This window comes from Phyllopteryx taeniolatus, chromosome 6 (genome assembly GCF_024500385.1).
Source record: "Phyllopteryx taeniolatus isolate TA_2022b chromosome 6, UOR_Ptae_1.2, whole genome shotgun sequence".
NCBI classification, from domain to species: Eukaryota; Metazoa; Chordata; class Actinopteri; order Syngnathiformes; family Syngnathidae; genus Phyllopteryx; species Phyllopteryx taeniolatus.
In genome coordinates, this window is record NC_084507.1 from 12,508,702 (window position 1) to 12,526,622 (window position 17,921).

A 17,921-nucleotide genomic window follows, 5' to 3' on the forward strand; every position below is an offset into this window, starting at 1 on the left:
AAACTCCATGCGGGCTTTTATGCGTCTTGTCTGAGGAGAGGCTTCCGTCGGGCCACTGCCATAAATCCTCGACTGGTGGAGGGCTGCAGTGATGGTTGACTTTCTAAACCTTTCGCCCATCTCCAGACTGCATCTGTGGTGCTCAGCCACAGTGATCTTTGAGTTTTTCTTACCTCTCTCACCAAGGCTCCTCTCCCCCAATTGCTCAGTTTGGCCGGATAGCCAGCTGTAGGAAGGGTTCTGGTCGTCTCAAACGTCTTCCATTTAAGGATTATGGAGGCCACTGTGCTCTTAGGAACCTTAAGTGTAGCAGAATTTTTTATTTTTTTTTGTAACCTTGGCCAGATCTGTGTCTTGCCACAATTCTGTCTCTGAGCTCTTCAGGCACTTCCTTTGACCTCATGGTTCTCATTTGCGCTGAGATGCACTGTGAGCTGTAAAGTCTTAAATAGACAGGGGCGTGGCTTTCCTAATCAAGTCCAATCAGTATAATCAAACACAGCTGTACTCCAATGACGGTGTAGAACCATCTTAAGGATGATCAGAAGAAATGGACAGCACCAGAGTTAAATATGTCACAGCAAAGGGTCTGAATACTTATTGCTGTGTGATATTTCAGTTTTTCTTTTTTAATCAGCAAACATTTCACAATTATTTTTCTTTCAATATAGGGTGCTGTGTGTACATTGAGGAAAAAAAATTACTTAAATGATTTTAACAAATGGCTTACGACCCTTGTCCTGCATGCTTCCCCTCCTGTCCTGTCCATTCCTGTCCTATTTTTGTCCTGTCCTTCCCTTGTAGCACTGATGCCCCTTATAACACTCATATCTGTCATTGTTCTAGACACTGTGTATATAAGGATTTACTTTTCTCATCTTGTTTACGGTTAGTGCTTTGTCTTTTGTCTTCTTTTGTCACTCCCCTCTAGAAACCTTGTTCTATTCGACTGATCGACTCTGATTCTCAATAAATATCCATTATTATACTAAGAAACCAAAGCGGCAGCTTAAAAACTCCACTGTGACAGTAAAACTGTTCCGGCATAAAAGGCATACAGGCCCTCTATTCTGCTTGACCTAACAGCTCAACAGTACACAAAAAAAAGAATTTGGTGCCTTCAAAGACATTTTTTTTCTTTTTTTTTTTTACCTTAAAGATAATCTGGACTGTCTTTAGTTGACTATCAACGTTAGTGCAATATAACTACATTACCAAAATTAGTGCCTTGCAAAGTTGGTGCCCCCAGACCGCCAATACAAAAATTGTGACCGGCACTTGTTAACTGAGGTTCCCGTTGCTTACAAATATAGCCCAAGGATACCATACCTTGTTACCACATTTGGTAGCTTGGGAGCAAGGTCCCCCCCCCCCCCCCCCCCACACCATCAAATAATCCTTATTGCCACTAGTCAACTGCATGCCGAAGGTTCCCCAGTCTGGCAAAGTTGGCACAGTCATACAAATGGTACCCCAGCAAATTAAGTGTCTTGAGAGCGGGTCTTTCTCCCATCGAAATAATACAGAATGTCACAAGTTAACAGAGCGACGCTCCCTAGGCTGACAAAGAAAACAACACATGACCAAATTTTGTACCTTTTTCGAAGTTAAACACCTGCTTCAATCTTAAAATGTGCATGACTGTTGACATTTTATTTAAGAACCGACAGGTTTTTATTTTCCCTGACTTCTAGCTCTCACCCTCAAGACTCCGATGTAACAAAGCAGTTAAGATGACAGACAAGTGGATTTTTACCAAAATAATTTTCTTTAATCATGAAACTGTGAGAACTGAAAAGGCATTTTGCACAGAAAATTGATGAGTCAACTTTTGAACGTTTGTGGGGAAAAAAGCAGAAAAATTCAAGCTTTTAGAAGACGAAATTTTGAGTTTTCCAGTTTCAGGTTCTTTTCAGCAGAAATTTGATAAGGCTGCAGGGGCAAAACACTTGAGGCTCTTTAAAAAGGATCATGTGATTCATATTCCTTTTTGTTTGATATCCTGCATGATAAATGAGAATTCCTTGCCACACAACTTGGAACATCCTGATCCTAGTTTGCTCGTTGAAAAATGTTAGTCTGAACTTGTTCCCTTTTGTACTGTCGGTGATGTCACACAAACTGTAAACCTCTGTACCTTCATTACCTGCTGACAGAAGTTGTTAGCATGGAAATGTTTCCTACCCAGAGGAAACTTTACAGAGACTGGTGTTTAAGTACCATGGAATGTGTTTTGATTGGTTTGTGATGGTAGTATTGCCTCACAATGGAAATTCCTTTTCATTACAAATTCACTTGGTTTCCAAGTATGTGGTCAGGCTGGGTTAGCTAGCTGGGCGAGATGTTTGCAGTGATGTTTCAAGAACTAGTTGTTCAAGTTGTAAATGTATATTTGTGATGAAAAATCTAGTAAATGTTGCTTGTGTTGTGTTATTGGACAAATAAGCTTTTTATTGGGCAGTTCAGGGTGTATCCTGCCTCTTGCCCAAATATAGCTGGGATAGGCTCCAGCACGCCCACAACACTAGTGAGGAGATAAGCAGTTCAGAAAATGTATGGATGGCTTTTCATTGGACTGTAATTCTTAAATTATGTATGCTAAATATGCAGATGTTTTGTTTTTTTTTCTAAAACTATTTACATAGATGTTGTTTTGTGTGGTACATTTGTCCCTCCTACAAATGGGATTATCACAGATGTGCTGTATTGTGTTAGTGTGGTTTTTATTTGGCAAAATCATATCGCAAGAAATAACAATGGGGGAAAAAATAGTGATATTTCTATATACAGTATCGCATTGTCATGATACAGTATCAATATACCATCCATCCGTTTTCTACACCGCTTATCCTCACTAGGGACGCGGGTATGGTGGACCTTATCCCAGCTAACTGCGGGCAGGAGGCGGTGTACACCCTGAACTGATTGCCAGCCAATCGCAGGGCACACATAAACAAACAACCATTCGCACTCACATTTATAACGACAGACAATTTAGTCTCAAATTCACCTACCATGCATGTTTTTGGGACCGCAGTACCTGGAGAAAACCCACGAAGGCACGGGGAGAACATGCGAACTCCACACAGGCGAGGCCGGCTTTGAACCCCGGTTCTCAGAACTGTGAGAACCTATCAGTATACCAAAATTAGATATTGATACTTTCGCTGCCCGACATCCAAGTCAATATAGATTCATAGTTCCGAACGCAATTCCATCTAATTTAACTGTCACAATTGAGTTTTTTAAAAATAGTTGACAATAATCAATTCTCCTTCCTGAAAAATATTAATTGGACAAGTACTTTTTATTGGACGTTATACATGAATTTACTGAATTTGCAAGAAACTTCCTACAATCACTATTGTCAAAGCAATAGATTAGCAACAAGATGAGTTGACAAAAATGACGGTCTGTCAAAATGCAGGTCTGATTGGTACGGCCACTTCAACTCGAGAAAACGCAGGAAGAATTTTGAAAATCGGATGATGAGTTCCAGAGAAATTTAGTTATTGGTGTTGGAAGAAAATTGCCTTTTTGGGCAATGCTTTTGTATGATATTGCCTATCGAGCATCTGGTCAGAAAACCGCTTTGATTTTGAGTAAAACAACACAATTCCTCACTGGTTCATTTTGTTTGATACACGGGGAACACGTTCTCCGATAAGATGACAAGTTCCAGTTAAGAATTTTCAGCAGTCGCTTGTTTGGACTGAAATTCTAAGACATTGTCGTGTCAAAATTACCATGTCGTTTGAAATGGCGTCACTTGCCCTAAAAACTCGATATATAGGTATGGTGACATTATAGGTGGTTACCCTCCCCTCCCCCTTCAACACACCGATTATCACTGGTAGTAATCATTAACAAATTATAGCACGAGTTTCTCTGCAAACAATTTCTCACCCGTACTATCCATCTGTTACGGGTATTGCCTGACTTAATGTGACAAGAAGCTCAGTGTGTGTGTGTGTGACGTCGGTGTATTCATGAGTGTGCAACTGCACGTCATGCGAAGGTGCGCTGCTCAGGAAGAGATCTTGCGTGACGTGTGCGTGTTTGCATTGTGGCGCAGGTGTGGCGACGGCGATCGGGGACAGTTAGCGAGCAAATAGAATAATCACTGTGATGTGCAGTGTTGTACGGCCAATAAAGCCCAACCCTGAGGCATATGTGCCTCTGTGCCTTTTCTTTCTGCCCATCTCTCACTCACTTGCGGCAACCTGTAAAAGGGAGTTAATCCCGAGGGAGGCAACTTTGGTCCTGGAGGAAACCTCTTCTTGCCTCCTTTACCGCGGTCAGGTGACCGAACAGGAACAGTTAACTCATTGCTAAATTTATTAGTGCTCAGAATTACAGAGTAACTTGCGATACCATACCACGATATTTTGCAAACGATTATTGCAAATTCAGTGGTTATGCCATAATCACTGATACCTGATGTAGGTGAAAGGATACTCTATCTCTATCTATTTTTTGTCCAAATTAATTACACACAGCCCCCCATATTGACAGAAAAAAAATGGAATTGTTTAAATTTTTGCAGATTTATTAAAAAAGAAAAACTGAAATATCACACAGCCATAAGTATTTAGTAGGAGCACATTTTGAGCTCACACAGCCATGAGTCTCTTTGGGAATGATGCAACAGGTTTTTCACACCTGGATTTCGGGATCCTCTGCCATTCCTCCTTTCAGATATTCTCCAGTTCTGTCAAGTTGGATGGTGAACATTGGTAGGCAGCCATTTTCAGGTCTTACCAGAGATGCTCAATTGGGTTTAAGTCAGGGCTCTGGCTGGGCCATTCAAGAACAGTCATGGAGTTGTTCTGAAGCCACTCCTTTGGTATTTTAGGTGTGTGCTTAGGGTCATTGTCTTGTTTGAAGGTGAACCTTCGGCCCAGTCTGAGGTTCTGAGCGCTCTGAAGGAGGTTTTCGTCCAGGATATCCCTGTACTTGGCTGCATTCATCTTTCCTTCGATTTCAGCCAGTCATCCTGTCCTTGCGGCTGAATAACACCCACAGCATGATGCTGCCACCATCATGCTTCACCTTTGCGGCTGTATTGGACAGGTGATGAGCAGTGCCTGGTTTTATCCACAAATGCCACTTAGAATTAAGACCAACAATTTCTATCTTTGTCTCATAAGACAAGAGAATCTTATTTCTCACAATCTTGGAGCCCTTCAGGTGTTTTTTTTTAGCAAACTCCATGCGGGCTTTTATGCGTCTTGTCTGAGGAGAGGCTTCCGTCGGGCCACTGCCATAAATCCTCGACTGGTGGAGGGCTGCAGTGATGGTTGACTTTCTAAACCTTTCGCCCATCTCCAGACTGCATCTGTGGTGCTCAGCCACAGTGATCTTTGAGTTTTTCTTACCTCTCTCACCAAGGCTCCTCTCCCCCAATTGCTCAGTTTGGCCGGATAGCCAGCTGTAGGAAGGGTTCTGGTCGTCTCAAACGTCTTCCATTTAAGGATTATGGAGGCCACTGTGCTCTTAGGAACCTTAAGTGTAGCAGAATTTTTTATTTTTTTTTGTAACCTTGGCCAGATCTGTGTCTTGCCACAATTCTGTCTCTGAGCTCTTCAGGCACTTCCTTTGACCTCATGGTTCTCATTTGCGCTGAGATGCACTGTGAGCTGTAAAGTCTTAAATAGACAGGGGCGTGGCTTTCCTAATCAAGTCCAATCAGTATAATCAAACACAGCTGTACTCCAATGACGGTGTAGAACCATCTTAAGGATGATCAGAAGAAATGGACAGCACCAGAGTTAAATATGTCACAGCAAAGGGTCTGAATACTTATTGCTGTGATATTTCAGTTTTTCTTTTTTAATCAGCAAACATTTCACAATTATTTTTCTTTCAATATAGGGTGCTGTGTGTACATTGAGGAAAGAAAATTACTTAAATGATTTTAACAAATGGCTTACGACCCTTGTCCTGCATGCTTCCCCTCCTGTCCTGTCCATTCCTGTCCTGTCCTTCCCTTGTAGCACTGATGCCCCTTACAACACTCATATCTGTCATTGTTCTAGACACTGTGTATATAAGGATTTACTTTTCTCATCTTGTTTACGGTTAGTGCTTTGTCTTTTGTCTTCTTTTGTCACTCCCCTCTAGAAACCTTGTTCTATTCGACTGATCGACTCTGATTCTCAATAAATATCCATTATTATACTAAGAAACCAAAGCGGCAGCTTAAAAACTCCACTGTGACAGTAAAACTGTTCCGGCATAAAAGGCATACAGGCCCTCTATTCTGCTTGACCTAACAGCTCAACAGGACACAAAAAAAAGAATTTGGTGCCTTGAAAGACATTTTTTTTCTTTTTTTTTTTTTACCTTAAAGATAATCTGGACTGTCTTTAGTTGACTATCAACGTTAGTGCAATATAACTACATTACCAAAATTAGTGCCTTGCAAAGTTGGTGCCCCCAGACCGCCAATATAAAAATTGTGACTGGCACTTGTTAACTGAGGTTCCCGTTGCTTACAAATATAGCCCAAGGATACCATACCTTGTTACCACATTTTGTAGCTTGGGAGCAAGGTCGTCCCCCCCCCCCCCCCACACCATCAAATAATCCTTATTGCCACTAGTCAACTGCATGCCGAAGGTTCCCCAGTCTGGCAAAGTTGGCACAGTCATACAAATGGTACCCCAGCAAATTAAGTGTCTTGAGACCGGGTCTTTCTCCCATCGAAATAATACAGAATGTCACAAGTTAACCGAGCGACGCTCCCTAGGCTGACAAAGAAAACAACACATGACCAAATTTTGTACCTTTTTCGAAGTTAAACACCTGCTTCAATCTTAAAATGTGCATGACTGTTGACATTTTATTTAAGAACCGACAGGTTTTTATTTTCCCTGACTTCTAGCTCTCACCCTCAAGACTCCGATGTAACAAAGCAGTTAAGATGACAGACAAGTGGATTTATACCAAAATAATTTTCTTTAATCATGAAACTGTGAGAACTGAAAAGGCATTTTGCACAGAAAATTGATGAGTCAACTTTTGAACGTTTGTGGGGAAAAAAGCAGAAAAATTCAAGCTTTTAGAAGACGAAATTTTGAGTTTTCCAGTTTCAGGTTCTTTTCAGCAGAAATTTGATAAGGCTGCAGGGGCAAAACACTTGAGGCTCTTTAAAAAGGATCATGTGATTCATATTCCTTTTTGTTTGATATCCTGCATGATAAATGAGAATTCCTTGCCACACAACTTGGAACATCCTGATCCTAGTTTGGTCTTTGAAAAATGTTAGTCTGAACTTGTTCCCTTTTGTACTGTCGGTGATGTCACACAAACTGTAAACCTTTGTACCTTCATTACCTGCTGACAGAAGTTGTTAGCATGGAAATGTTTCCTACCCAGAGGAAACTTTACAGAGACTGTGGTGTTTAAGTACCATGGAATGTGTTTTGATTGGTTTGTGATGGTAGGATTGCCTCACAATGGAAATTCCTTTTCATTACAAATTCACTTGGTTTCCAAGTATGTGGTCAGGCTGGGTTAGCTAGCTGGGCGAGATGTTTGCAGTGATGTTTCAAGAACTAGTTGTTCAAGTTGTAAATGTATATTTGTGATGAAAAATCTAGTAAATGTTGCTTGTGTTGTGTTATTGGACAAATAAGCTTTTTATTGGGCATAATCACTGATACCTGATGTAGGTGAAAGGATACTCTATCGGGAAAGATGATTAGCTGGTATATCATGATTTAGTATCGGAAGCTATTGTTAGGTGGATTACAACTTAGAGTCGCAGAGTAACTTGGGCTATAGTACAGTGATATTTTTCAAACGGTATTGTTATAATGATACATGACGCGATAATAATTCTAAGAAAATCATCCACGATATGTCACTGTAACTGAAGAAGGAAAAACTTGTGGATTACTATCGTGATTTAGTATTGTGCGCTAGCAACTACTGTTAATTAGGACGAGGAATTGCCAGGAATAACGGTTACCACTAGGGCTGAACTAACGATTTTTTAAATAATAAACTAACCTTTTTTTTTTTCCATCGGATATATATTTTTTTTTCTATCCTTAATTCAAAAACAGGTAATTATTTCAAATTATTGTGATTCAGTTACTGCTTTGGTCTGTAAAATGTTAAAATACTGTTTTTAAAGTAAAAGCAGATGTTTGCAAAAACACAAAGATAATCAGTCTGCCTTTATGGAGGACTACAGAAATCTGAGAATATTTACTTTTGAGGCTGAGATTTCAAGCATTTGGACAATTTTAACGTAAGGTCTCTGAATACAAAAAAATATCCAAATAGTTGATTCATTTGAAAGATTACTAGTCAATTTATTGTTGTACCTCTGGTTACCACTATTTTGGCAACCATAGCAAAAATCTCGCAATACAGCGTTTTTGCAATAATCAAGAAAATCATCTATGATGCGTCACTATACAGGTACTGTATCTAAATTTGTATCAGTTGTATAGAACCATAGAAAACATTTAAAGTATTATAAAAATATGCTAAAATACAATTTAGCATGAACTTATGTCTTTTATCTTTTCAGTCACCACTGTATGATGTACATTTTATATTTTAAAGGTCCCATATTTTTGCTATTTATACCTCCATAGGGTGACTCTCTAACATGGACTTATAAAACTGTCAATTTCATTTAAAAAACACCTTGGGTTTGTCATACGAGTGTCCAGAAAAGACCCCTCTGACAGCCACTTCTGTTTGACACAGTGTTGTATCTGCTTTGTCCATATTTGGCTAAGACCGCCCCCTTTCCTCTGATTGGTTGCCTCTGTTTAGAAGACCCAACCCTCACTACTTGTGAGTGCACACCTTTATGAGGAGAGCACTTGCTTGGGAGCGGAGAGGTAGGCAGAGATTTTCGCTACTGATGTACTGTAGATAAACTCGGGAAATTTGAATGACCTGATTTCAGGCCTCTCAGCTGAAAAATGTCTAGAACACAGGAATGCATGGACAATTTCAATTCATATTTCACATTTACTGAGGCACTGTAGAGCCAAGATTACATCCCAAACACAAGAAAAGGTTGGGTTGGTCAAATATAGCACCTTTTAAAAGACTTGAAAAACACGACACGGCACTGCAACATGATTGGCTCGTGGATCACGGGACGGGCAGGCTACGCAGCTGTAATGAGATGACCATCCCAAACGTATCACATTTGTGCGAAATAAAAACAAAGATGTTTGTTATGGTTGCGGCTAAGGAAATTTAGGATGGGTTAGGATTAGGGTGGGTTAGGGTTAGTGGGATTCATATTAATGCTGCAACACTTACTGTAGGTCAAATCTTTTCCCAGAAGCAGTAGGGTGTGTTCTACAGGAATACAACAGCCAATCATAGTGCAGCGGTGCATGTCATGGGGCCAGTAATGTTGGAGCAGGGCATGTCATGCCAGGAATGTGCGAGAGATTCCTGATAACGCTTCAGTGACGGTATCATTATCTTTCTTGTGACAGACAGGATATGGTAATTAATATTTTGTCCCACTCTATTGGTCTGTATAGCTCAGTGGTGCTTAACCTGAGTAGAGGTACTGAACCCCGCAGGTTTCATTCGTCCATTCACGGAACCCTTACTAATTGGAAAAATTGTTTATTTACTATATACAGTATGTTATTTGTGCACAAAATTAACCATGCATCCGTTGCACACAGTCACTGTTTTGAAAGAAAAAAAAAAAAAAAACATGAATTTAAAACATAATTCAATTAAAAATTGAATTAAATAACAATTTACTGTAAATTAATGAATTTTGCTGTTGGCATTCACCTTGGCAAGTGTCACTCATATCATTTTTGCAACAAAGGTCTGTTCCTGGCGGCACGGTGGCCGACTGGTTAGAGCGTCAGCCTCACAGTTCTGAGGTGCGGGGTTCAATCCCCGTCCCCGCCTGTGTGGAGTTTGCATGTTCTCCCCGTGCCTGCGTGGGTTTTCTCCGGGCACTCCGGTTTCCTCCAACATCCCAAAAACATGCATTAATTGGAGACTCTAAATTGCCCGTAGGCATGACTGTGAGTGCGAATGGTTGTTAGTTTCTATGTGCCCTGCGATTGGCTGGCAACCAGTTCAGGGTGTACCCCGCCTCCTGCCCGATGACAGCTGGGATAGGCTCCAGCACGCCCGCGACCCTCGTGAGGAGAAGCGGCTCAGAAAATGGATGGATGGAGGTCTGTTCCTTTGTTTTTATGCGTATAATCTCCAAAATCTGGGCTGCTACACCGTGCTGGCGTATCACGTAAGTCGTCTCCTATTCAGGGGCCGAAATTTACTTTTTGACCGAATTGGCCGGTAGATGGAAAAAATCCACTGGCAAAGCAGCATACTTCTTACCGGACAAAATGTTGAATCATTTTTTCATAGGGCTGCATAATATATCAGGAAGAAAAAAATATTGTTATAGCAATAATGGCACATGCGATGTGTGTGTGTGTGTGTGTGTGTGTATATGTGTGTCCAGCCCTCATTTTCCACATATTTCTATAATACGGTATTATGTTGGATGCAAACTGAGATAAGTCACAGCAACATTAAACAACAGCAATAAGAAAATAGTTGCATTTAACATCCATAAAGTCTGGCCCCACACATTCCTCGTGGAGGCTGCTGTTGCATTACAGCCCCCGTGGGATCATCCTCCCTGGCACGTGTGCGTCTGTTTAATTTTTCATCACTGAAAACTTTTAAGGGACTTTAAGTAGCTTTGAGGCTGAAAGATCAGGCTGTCAATGTTTCATTTAATTTGGTTTTAAAGTGTTGGAATTTTACTAGTAAAACCGCTGCTTGCTTGTATTTCGCAAAAAAAAAAAAGAGCTTGTATAAACACGGAAATGGTTAAGTGCATGTAAACTTAGTGTTTATTTCCTCTTGTAAATTGTAATGCAAGTAAATGTTATTTATATATTTATGGGGTACAAAAGTAAAAACATGATGACAGCTCTGTATTGAAAAAGTAAAATGCAGGTATACTTAAGATTTCCTACTTAATAACAGTAAACCTAACCCTAATATTTGGTGGCTTTTTAAGTAATACCTAATTAAGTAGCATATTTATGGCATTGTGACAATTCCTAGTACTTTCTTCGTCAAACCCCATTCATTTATTGCCACTGGCCAGGGCGTGAATTGATTCAGAGGATTTGCTTAATCGAAATTGAATTGCGGGGGAAAGAATTGCAATGCATTGATAAATTTATATTTTTACTCACCCCTTACTCGTATAGCTCTCTCTATCTTTGACCACTGTATATCTATATTTACAACAGTTCTATCCCTATGTACTGTATCCACAGTATCTTGTTAAATCTACATTAGTGTCTATCTTTGTACAGTATGTACATGTTGAGCTTTTATTCACATAATTTTTACATATCGTCTCAGGTGGGCCGATCCACGTGAGCTTCCCGTCTGGCCTCACTTTGGCCCAGGTGCAGCGCAAGAACCCACTGGTGGAACGCGGTGGGCGCTACCGGCCACCTGACTGCGAGGCTCGCCACCGAACAGCCGTGGTCATCCCCCACCGCCACCGGGAGCACCACCTCAAGTTCCTGCTCTACTACCTGCACCCATTCCTGCAGCGACAGCAGTTGAATTACGCAATCTATGTCATCCACCAGGTCAGTTGTTAACATCTGTTGATTTTCCATTAGTGCTTGTCCTCGTTTTGATTGCAGGTGATCTGGACCCTATCCCAGCTGGTCCACCTTGGACTGGTTGCTAGCCAAATGCAGGGCACATAAAGGTGGACAGACTGGTCGCCAGAGAATATCAGGGCACATGTAGACATGCCAAGTGTTCCGGTTTAGCCATATTTTGTTACGGGCAGTTGGCATGTGTTCCGCTATTACGAGAAAGTCCAAAATGTTCCAGAGAGGAAGAGACTACGTGTGCGGTCATTTAACATGAAGTTTGCCAGTGATTAAACGAGCGAGTGGCTATCACATGCTTGATGTCTAAGTACCGTGGCAAGTGATTGGCGGACACAAGATTTGGACTTTACCAACGAATCGTAATAACGTTTGTTGATGTCATCGCATTTTCCTCCCTGTTTAAAAATAAAAAAACTAGCTTCAAGCCCACCTGACTATGGGTACGTTTGGAAATATACTCCCAGCGCCCTCTGAAGCACTCCGGCCCATTCAGAAACTCTGAGTGCGGTTGGAATGTGCTGAACACATGCATTCTCAGAGTAGAGTTAGGGCGTCAGATTGAATTTTCGAACGCCCCCCCCCCCCCCCCCCCCACCTACGATTTGGCAGCTCTGTGGCTGCGGGTGCCTAGCAACTACCTGCTAGATTGGCTAACACGGCGCTCTTCTAGAAGTCTCTTATCATTGCCTCCATGGCGGCGAATGAGATACAGTTCTGACAGATATTCTTATCACAAAAGAAGGACAAGTAGTAATTAACAGGGGAAGACTGCTAAGCCATGCTAAACTGGCACTATCGTTAAATGTTCATTCATTTTCCATACCACTTATCCTCACTAGGGTCGCGGGCATGCTGGAGCCTACCCCAGCTGACTCTGGGCGAGAGGAGGGGTACACCCTGGACTGGTTGCCCGCCAATCGCAGGGCACATATAAACAAACAACTATTCACATTCATACGTACGGACAATTTAGAGTCTTCAATTAACTTAACATGCATGTTTTGGGATGTGGGAGGAAACCGGAGTACCAAGAGAAAACCCATGGAGGCACGGGGAGAACAAGCAAACTCCGCAAAGGCGAGGCGGAATTTGAACCAAAGTCCTCAGAAATGAATGTCTGTGTGTGAACAATAGCGTCTGTTGAATTAAGAAAATTACACATCTCCTTTTACCAATCAGGAAAAAAAGAGACGTTTATTTGAGGGAGTCAGTTATTTGTTGTGTTGCTGTTATAGCGTGTACAGTTTTGTTTTTTCTATAAAAACATAATTAATTTTGGAAAACAATACGCTGGAAGCGAAGGCCTGCGTTTACTTCTGGTTTAGTTCAACTTACGTTTAATGTTACAATCAAACTATATTTGTCTCGTCAAGGGGCACCCCGTCTCTTTTTCTGTGTGTAAACTTTAGGAAAACCAATGAAAACCCTCTAACAATCTCTTATCTAGAAGACTGCTACATTTATGAAATGAGAGTTTTCAATTAGAGGTTATCTGGTTATACTCAAACACACACAAAACACAGGAAGTGTAATTTTATAGAAAATTTAATTAAATCTAAAAGGGAAACTTACAGGGAAATGATACAAAGGGATTTTACTAAAAAAAGAAAATAATAATAATGGTAATAGGGCAAATATAGGCATGCGTAAAGAAAAATAGGACATAGTGTGTTGCTGGACTAAAATGCACGTGCATAGGTTACAGAGTGTTGAGCTCGTACATAGTTAGAACTTGTGTGTTGCTGGTATTTTACCCCAAAATTATCCTGCACTAATTTTGTACATTCTGACAATGATTGTCATGCTCTACTCACGACCGTAGATCAGTTGGCCCTGGGGATGGTCTGTCTCCGAGCATCTCAGGAGGAAAAAAAACACTGCTTCAGACAAGGGGGGGAAAAAAAGAACAAAACGGGCGGAAAAAGGAAAAAATAAGTTGTTCTTCACGTGTTCTGTGGGAGAATCCAACCGTTTCTCTCACTGCTTTTTTCATGGACCCGCTGGTAAATCAGAGAGCTCACGCTTGGCTGGAAGCGTAACTTGTACTTTTAGCAGCAGTTTCTCTGATTGGCTGGTGGTGGACAAGTAAGGCCGGGAAGCCGAGTCGCGATCCCAGGTTTTGCGTTGGCCCGAACCACGTGGTCCGAAGAATGGAAGGTGGGGGTAACTGAGGAGGAACAGAGAGATGAGAGAAGGCGGAAGCCAAGGCTTAAATACCCAGGTGGCGTGTCTAAGGGTCCGGGGAAGTGGAGAAGACCATGCCCATCGACTCGAATTTAGTCTACTATTAGGCCCATAAAGAAAATGGGAGTATTTTGGATTAATGTGTTGTTGTTTTTTTTAAACCCAATTTTGTTCTCTCACTCATAGGTAAAGCATATAGAATGATTGTCTCAACATGTCTTGGCAAATCACCTAATTGTTCAATACAACATCATTTCTTACTGTTTGGCTTCAAATCAAGAGGACAGTCCTCAAAGTCTCGTAGCCGAACCTGTAAACTGACACATTGACACAGACATCAAGGCATACATTTAAAATATTCATGGAGCTTTGTTTGTTACCAACGTGGGATTTCAGTGTCTGCAGGCAGTGTCTCTAACCACCACTGGGGGGTGATCGTTTTCCGTTGTTCAATAGTCATCAATCATTTCCTTCCCCCCCAGCCACGCTGTGCCAGTCATGAGATTTACAACCAGTTTAATGGTGTCAGATATAAATCAGATTTCCTGTGTCTTGTAAAAACAATCTGGCTGGTTGAGGTTCAGGAAGCAGGAACGCAACAGTTTTATCAGTTCTTGGGGTTGCCATGACAACCGGGTCATAGTCACTACACCGTTTTGGTTAGGAAAGAAGTCCTCTCCAGTTAAATCCTAAATGATTGTGTGCTGCAGCTGTAGGGTGAGAGGAGGGAGCATGCTGTGACAATGCGAGAGATTGCGTGATTTCGAAGACGAAAAACATGGCGGCGCCCTTTGCACAGTCTTGAAGAAAAAAAAACGCGACTACAAGATAACATTTGTCTTTCAGCGGCGGATGGTCGCTTCGTTCTTTTCTTTTTTCCTTCACCAGCTTCGCGAGCAGCGGTAACTTACAAAGCCACTTGCTATCCGCGCAGCTACGTCAACACCAGCTCGTCTCGACATGGAGGGTCCCAGCCAACGCGTCAAACTGCCGCTGAAGAGGAAAAAAGCTGATTCTTCCACCTCAACTGAGGATTTGCTTGATTCGACAGAGATACAGACGAGTGTCCTCTTTTCAGTCGACAAGAAATTGTCAATTGCACTTGATTTGCTTCGCCAGGAGATCACCGAAAGAGCTTGGAATTCATGCAACAAGTGAATGAGCTAATATTAGATAATACTGCGCTTCGATCAAACATGATGTCAACGTCAGAAGTACAAACTCTTAGACTGGAATATAAACTCATGAAAGAAACTACCCATCATTGCAAAGTTTGAACACTTTCAGCAAAAACTGTTTGCAAAATCCAAAGGTCGGGAGCTTAAAGGGACTTCGTTTGGAATGAACGACCAGTTCCCCAAGGAGATAAATGAGAGGCCTAGAGTTTTGTACCCGTTGATGAAGAATTTCCGAGACAAAGGCAAACGAGCGCGTTTAGTTGTCAATAAGCGATATGTCGACGGCCAACTGTTTCGTGATGCCAACGTCATGCCATGGCTCTTCTAGATAAGTACTTCTTTTGATCTCTTGTCGTTATGAATTGTCAAAAATGTATTGTATTTTTTGTTTCATTCTTTCCACTTTTGCTTAGATGAACAACAAATGGAATCACCCATGCCACCAGCATGAATCCTCACTCCTATCTCTCTGCTTTCCTGCTCTGCTTGCTTCCACACACTAAATGCACAAGTCGCTCAAATCTCTTTTTGCGCACCACACCCCATATTATTCCCTTGTCACTGTTTTTTTTCCTGTGTTCAGTGTTTACTCGTTACCCTTCTGTGTACCCTACCTTTGCAGTACTCAAATATAGCATCCCTATCACCCTCTCTAAATAACATTCGTCAACACAATACCAAAAAAAACTTCAGAAAACTGTCAAAAAACAACAACAACAACAAAGAATGTGTCGTACCAAAAAATGATTTAAAATTATGATACACACACCCGTTATATGTCACACTTAACATTCGTGTCTTGGAATATCAATGGCTTCCGATCACAGGCAAAGAGAATTAATATTATGGATTATACCACTAAATTTAAAACAGACCCCCTTATTACGAGAAACCCACTTTACTAAGTCAGAAGAAAAATTGCTCACTGACTCTAATTTCACTCAGGTTATCTCGGCCTTTTATAACTGTCGACAAAGAGGATTCTCAATACTAGTCAATACAAGACTACATTTTACAATAAATACTACTGGAGCAGATCCAGAAGGCCGATATATAATTATACAGGCTACAATATATAACAAGCTTTATACAATTGTCAATGTATACGCTCCAAATAAAGATGATCCAGCCTTTTTTAACATCCTCTTTTCACACTTGTTAAACTTGTCAGCCACTTCTACAATTATTATGGGAGGTGATTTTAACCAAACGCTAAATTCCCTAATAGATCGTTCAAATCTCAAAAATAGTAATCAGCCACAATGCTCCAATATACTAGAGCAGTATATGGATTACTTTGGTCTCGTTGACATATGGAGGCTGAAAAACCGTACAAAAAGAGAATATGCATTTTTCTCATCAGTTCACCGCTCTTTCTCAATAATAGATTTCTTTCTTTCAAACAATTCGGCAGCTCAAGGAATTACTCCCAAAATACATCCAATCATCAGTGATCACGCACCAATTTCTCTCAATCTAAAAGTTGAATCAAATTTGGGACCCCCACCAACGTGGCGGGACGTGGGGTGGGGGGAGGGGTGGCGCGACGTGGGGGGTGTCCAGTTGTCGGGGCGCCTCGGTGGGGCCGGCGGACCGCCCTGGGTACCTCTGTGTGGGACGTGACCCCTGGGCCTGATCCCGCCCCTCGATTGATGGGGTGGCGTCCTCAACCGCCGCGGTGCGGCCACAGCAATTACAGGAGACTTCTATCAGTCTTTGTGCATGTAAAACGCTATCAATTCACTTGCATGTATCCGCAGACACACGACCTAGGACTCTTTCACTGGGTGTGGGGTCACGCACTTACTGCGACAAATAACTCATGAATATGCAAATCGCTTGTGTATCCCCTCACTTATACTCTCGTACTGTAGGCTTTTATAATTTACATAATTAATGCCACCACACTTTGTATAGTTGTATAGTCTGGTTCACGACCCTTGTCCTGCATGCTTCTTCTCCTGTCCTTGTCCTGTTCTATCTTGTTCTGTCCTTCCCTCACAGGGTGTAGTACTACAGTCCCATGCAACACTCATATTTAATGTTTCATTGTTGTAGATAATGTAATGATTTACTTCTCTCATCCTGTTTACAATTAGTGCTTTGTCTTTTGTCTTTGTTTCGCTCTCCCTTCTAGAAACTTTGTTCTGTTCGACTGATCAAGTCTGATTCTCAATAAGCCTCAATTATAATACCACAGCGGAAGCTTAAAAACTCCACTGTGACACAGTAAAACTGTTCCGGCATGAAAGGGATACAGATTTACCATTCTGCTTGACCTAACAGCCGAACAGGACCAAAAAAAAAAAAAAAAAAGGTTGTGTGAACGATGGCTTCTAAACTCAAATAATTACGCTTGCCACCTTTGTTTATCCCAAAGGAAAAAGTGAGGTGTTTATATTTTTGGTTTGATTTCCTTTGATTTGTGTTTCCCGTGCAGGCGGGCAACTACACATTCAACCGGGCCAAGCTGATGAATGCTGGCTTCCGCGAGGCCATGCGTGAGGACGACTGGGACTGCCTCTTCTTCCATGACGTGGACCTGATTCCCGAGGATGATCGCAACTTGTACACGTGCGACACCAACCCCAAGCACGCTGCCATCGCCATGGACAAATTTGGCTACAAGTGTGTATCCTCCATTCTCACCAGTGTCAATTGTTATTGATTGTGGTACATATATCGTGATTTGTTTACTTAGATATTCGTAAAGCGTTTGGTAGTTTCACATGTTAAGCTTATGCATATTCTAGCATTGTATGATGATACTGATAAATTGCACAAATGGTTTCAGGTGTACATGTATGGGTGGAAGTAGTTTGTGACAATCTGAAATGCCAATTCAGAACATATTGAGGTCACGTCCAGTGTGCCTCAAGGGTCTTTGCTA

At 41.5% G+C, this 17,921-nt stretch overlaps 1 protein-coding gene across 1 annotated transcript in view; it reads left to right on the plus strand.

The window, feature by feature from the left end:
- The window catches only part of si:dkey-199f5.8 (beta-1,4-galactosyltransferase 3), a 36,625-nt gene that overhangs the window by 14,734 nt on the left and 3,970 nt on the right, over positions 1 to 17,921 (plus strand). Inside the window, exons 3-4 of the mRNA XM_061777828.1 lie at positions 11,401 to 11,636; positions 17,472 to 17,659. Coding sequence (XP_061633812.1) covers positions 11,401 to 11,636; positions 17,472 to 17,659 — 424 coding nt within the window. The remainder of the gene's footprint in view (positions 1 to 11,400; positions 11,637 to 17,471; positions 17,660 to 17,921) is intronic.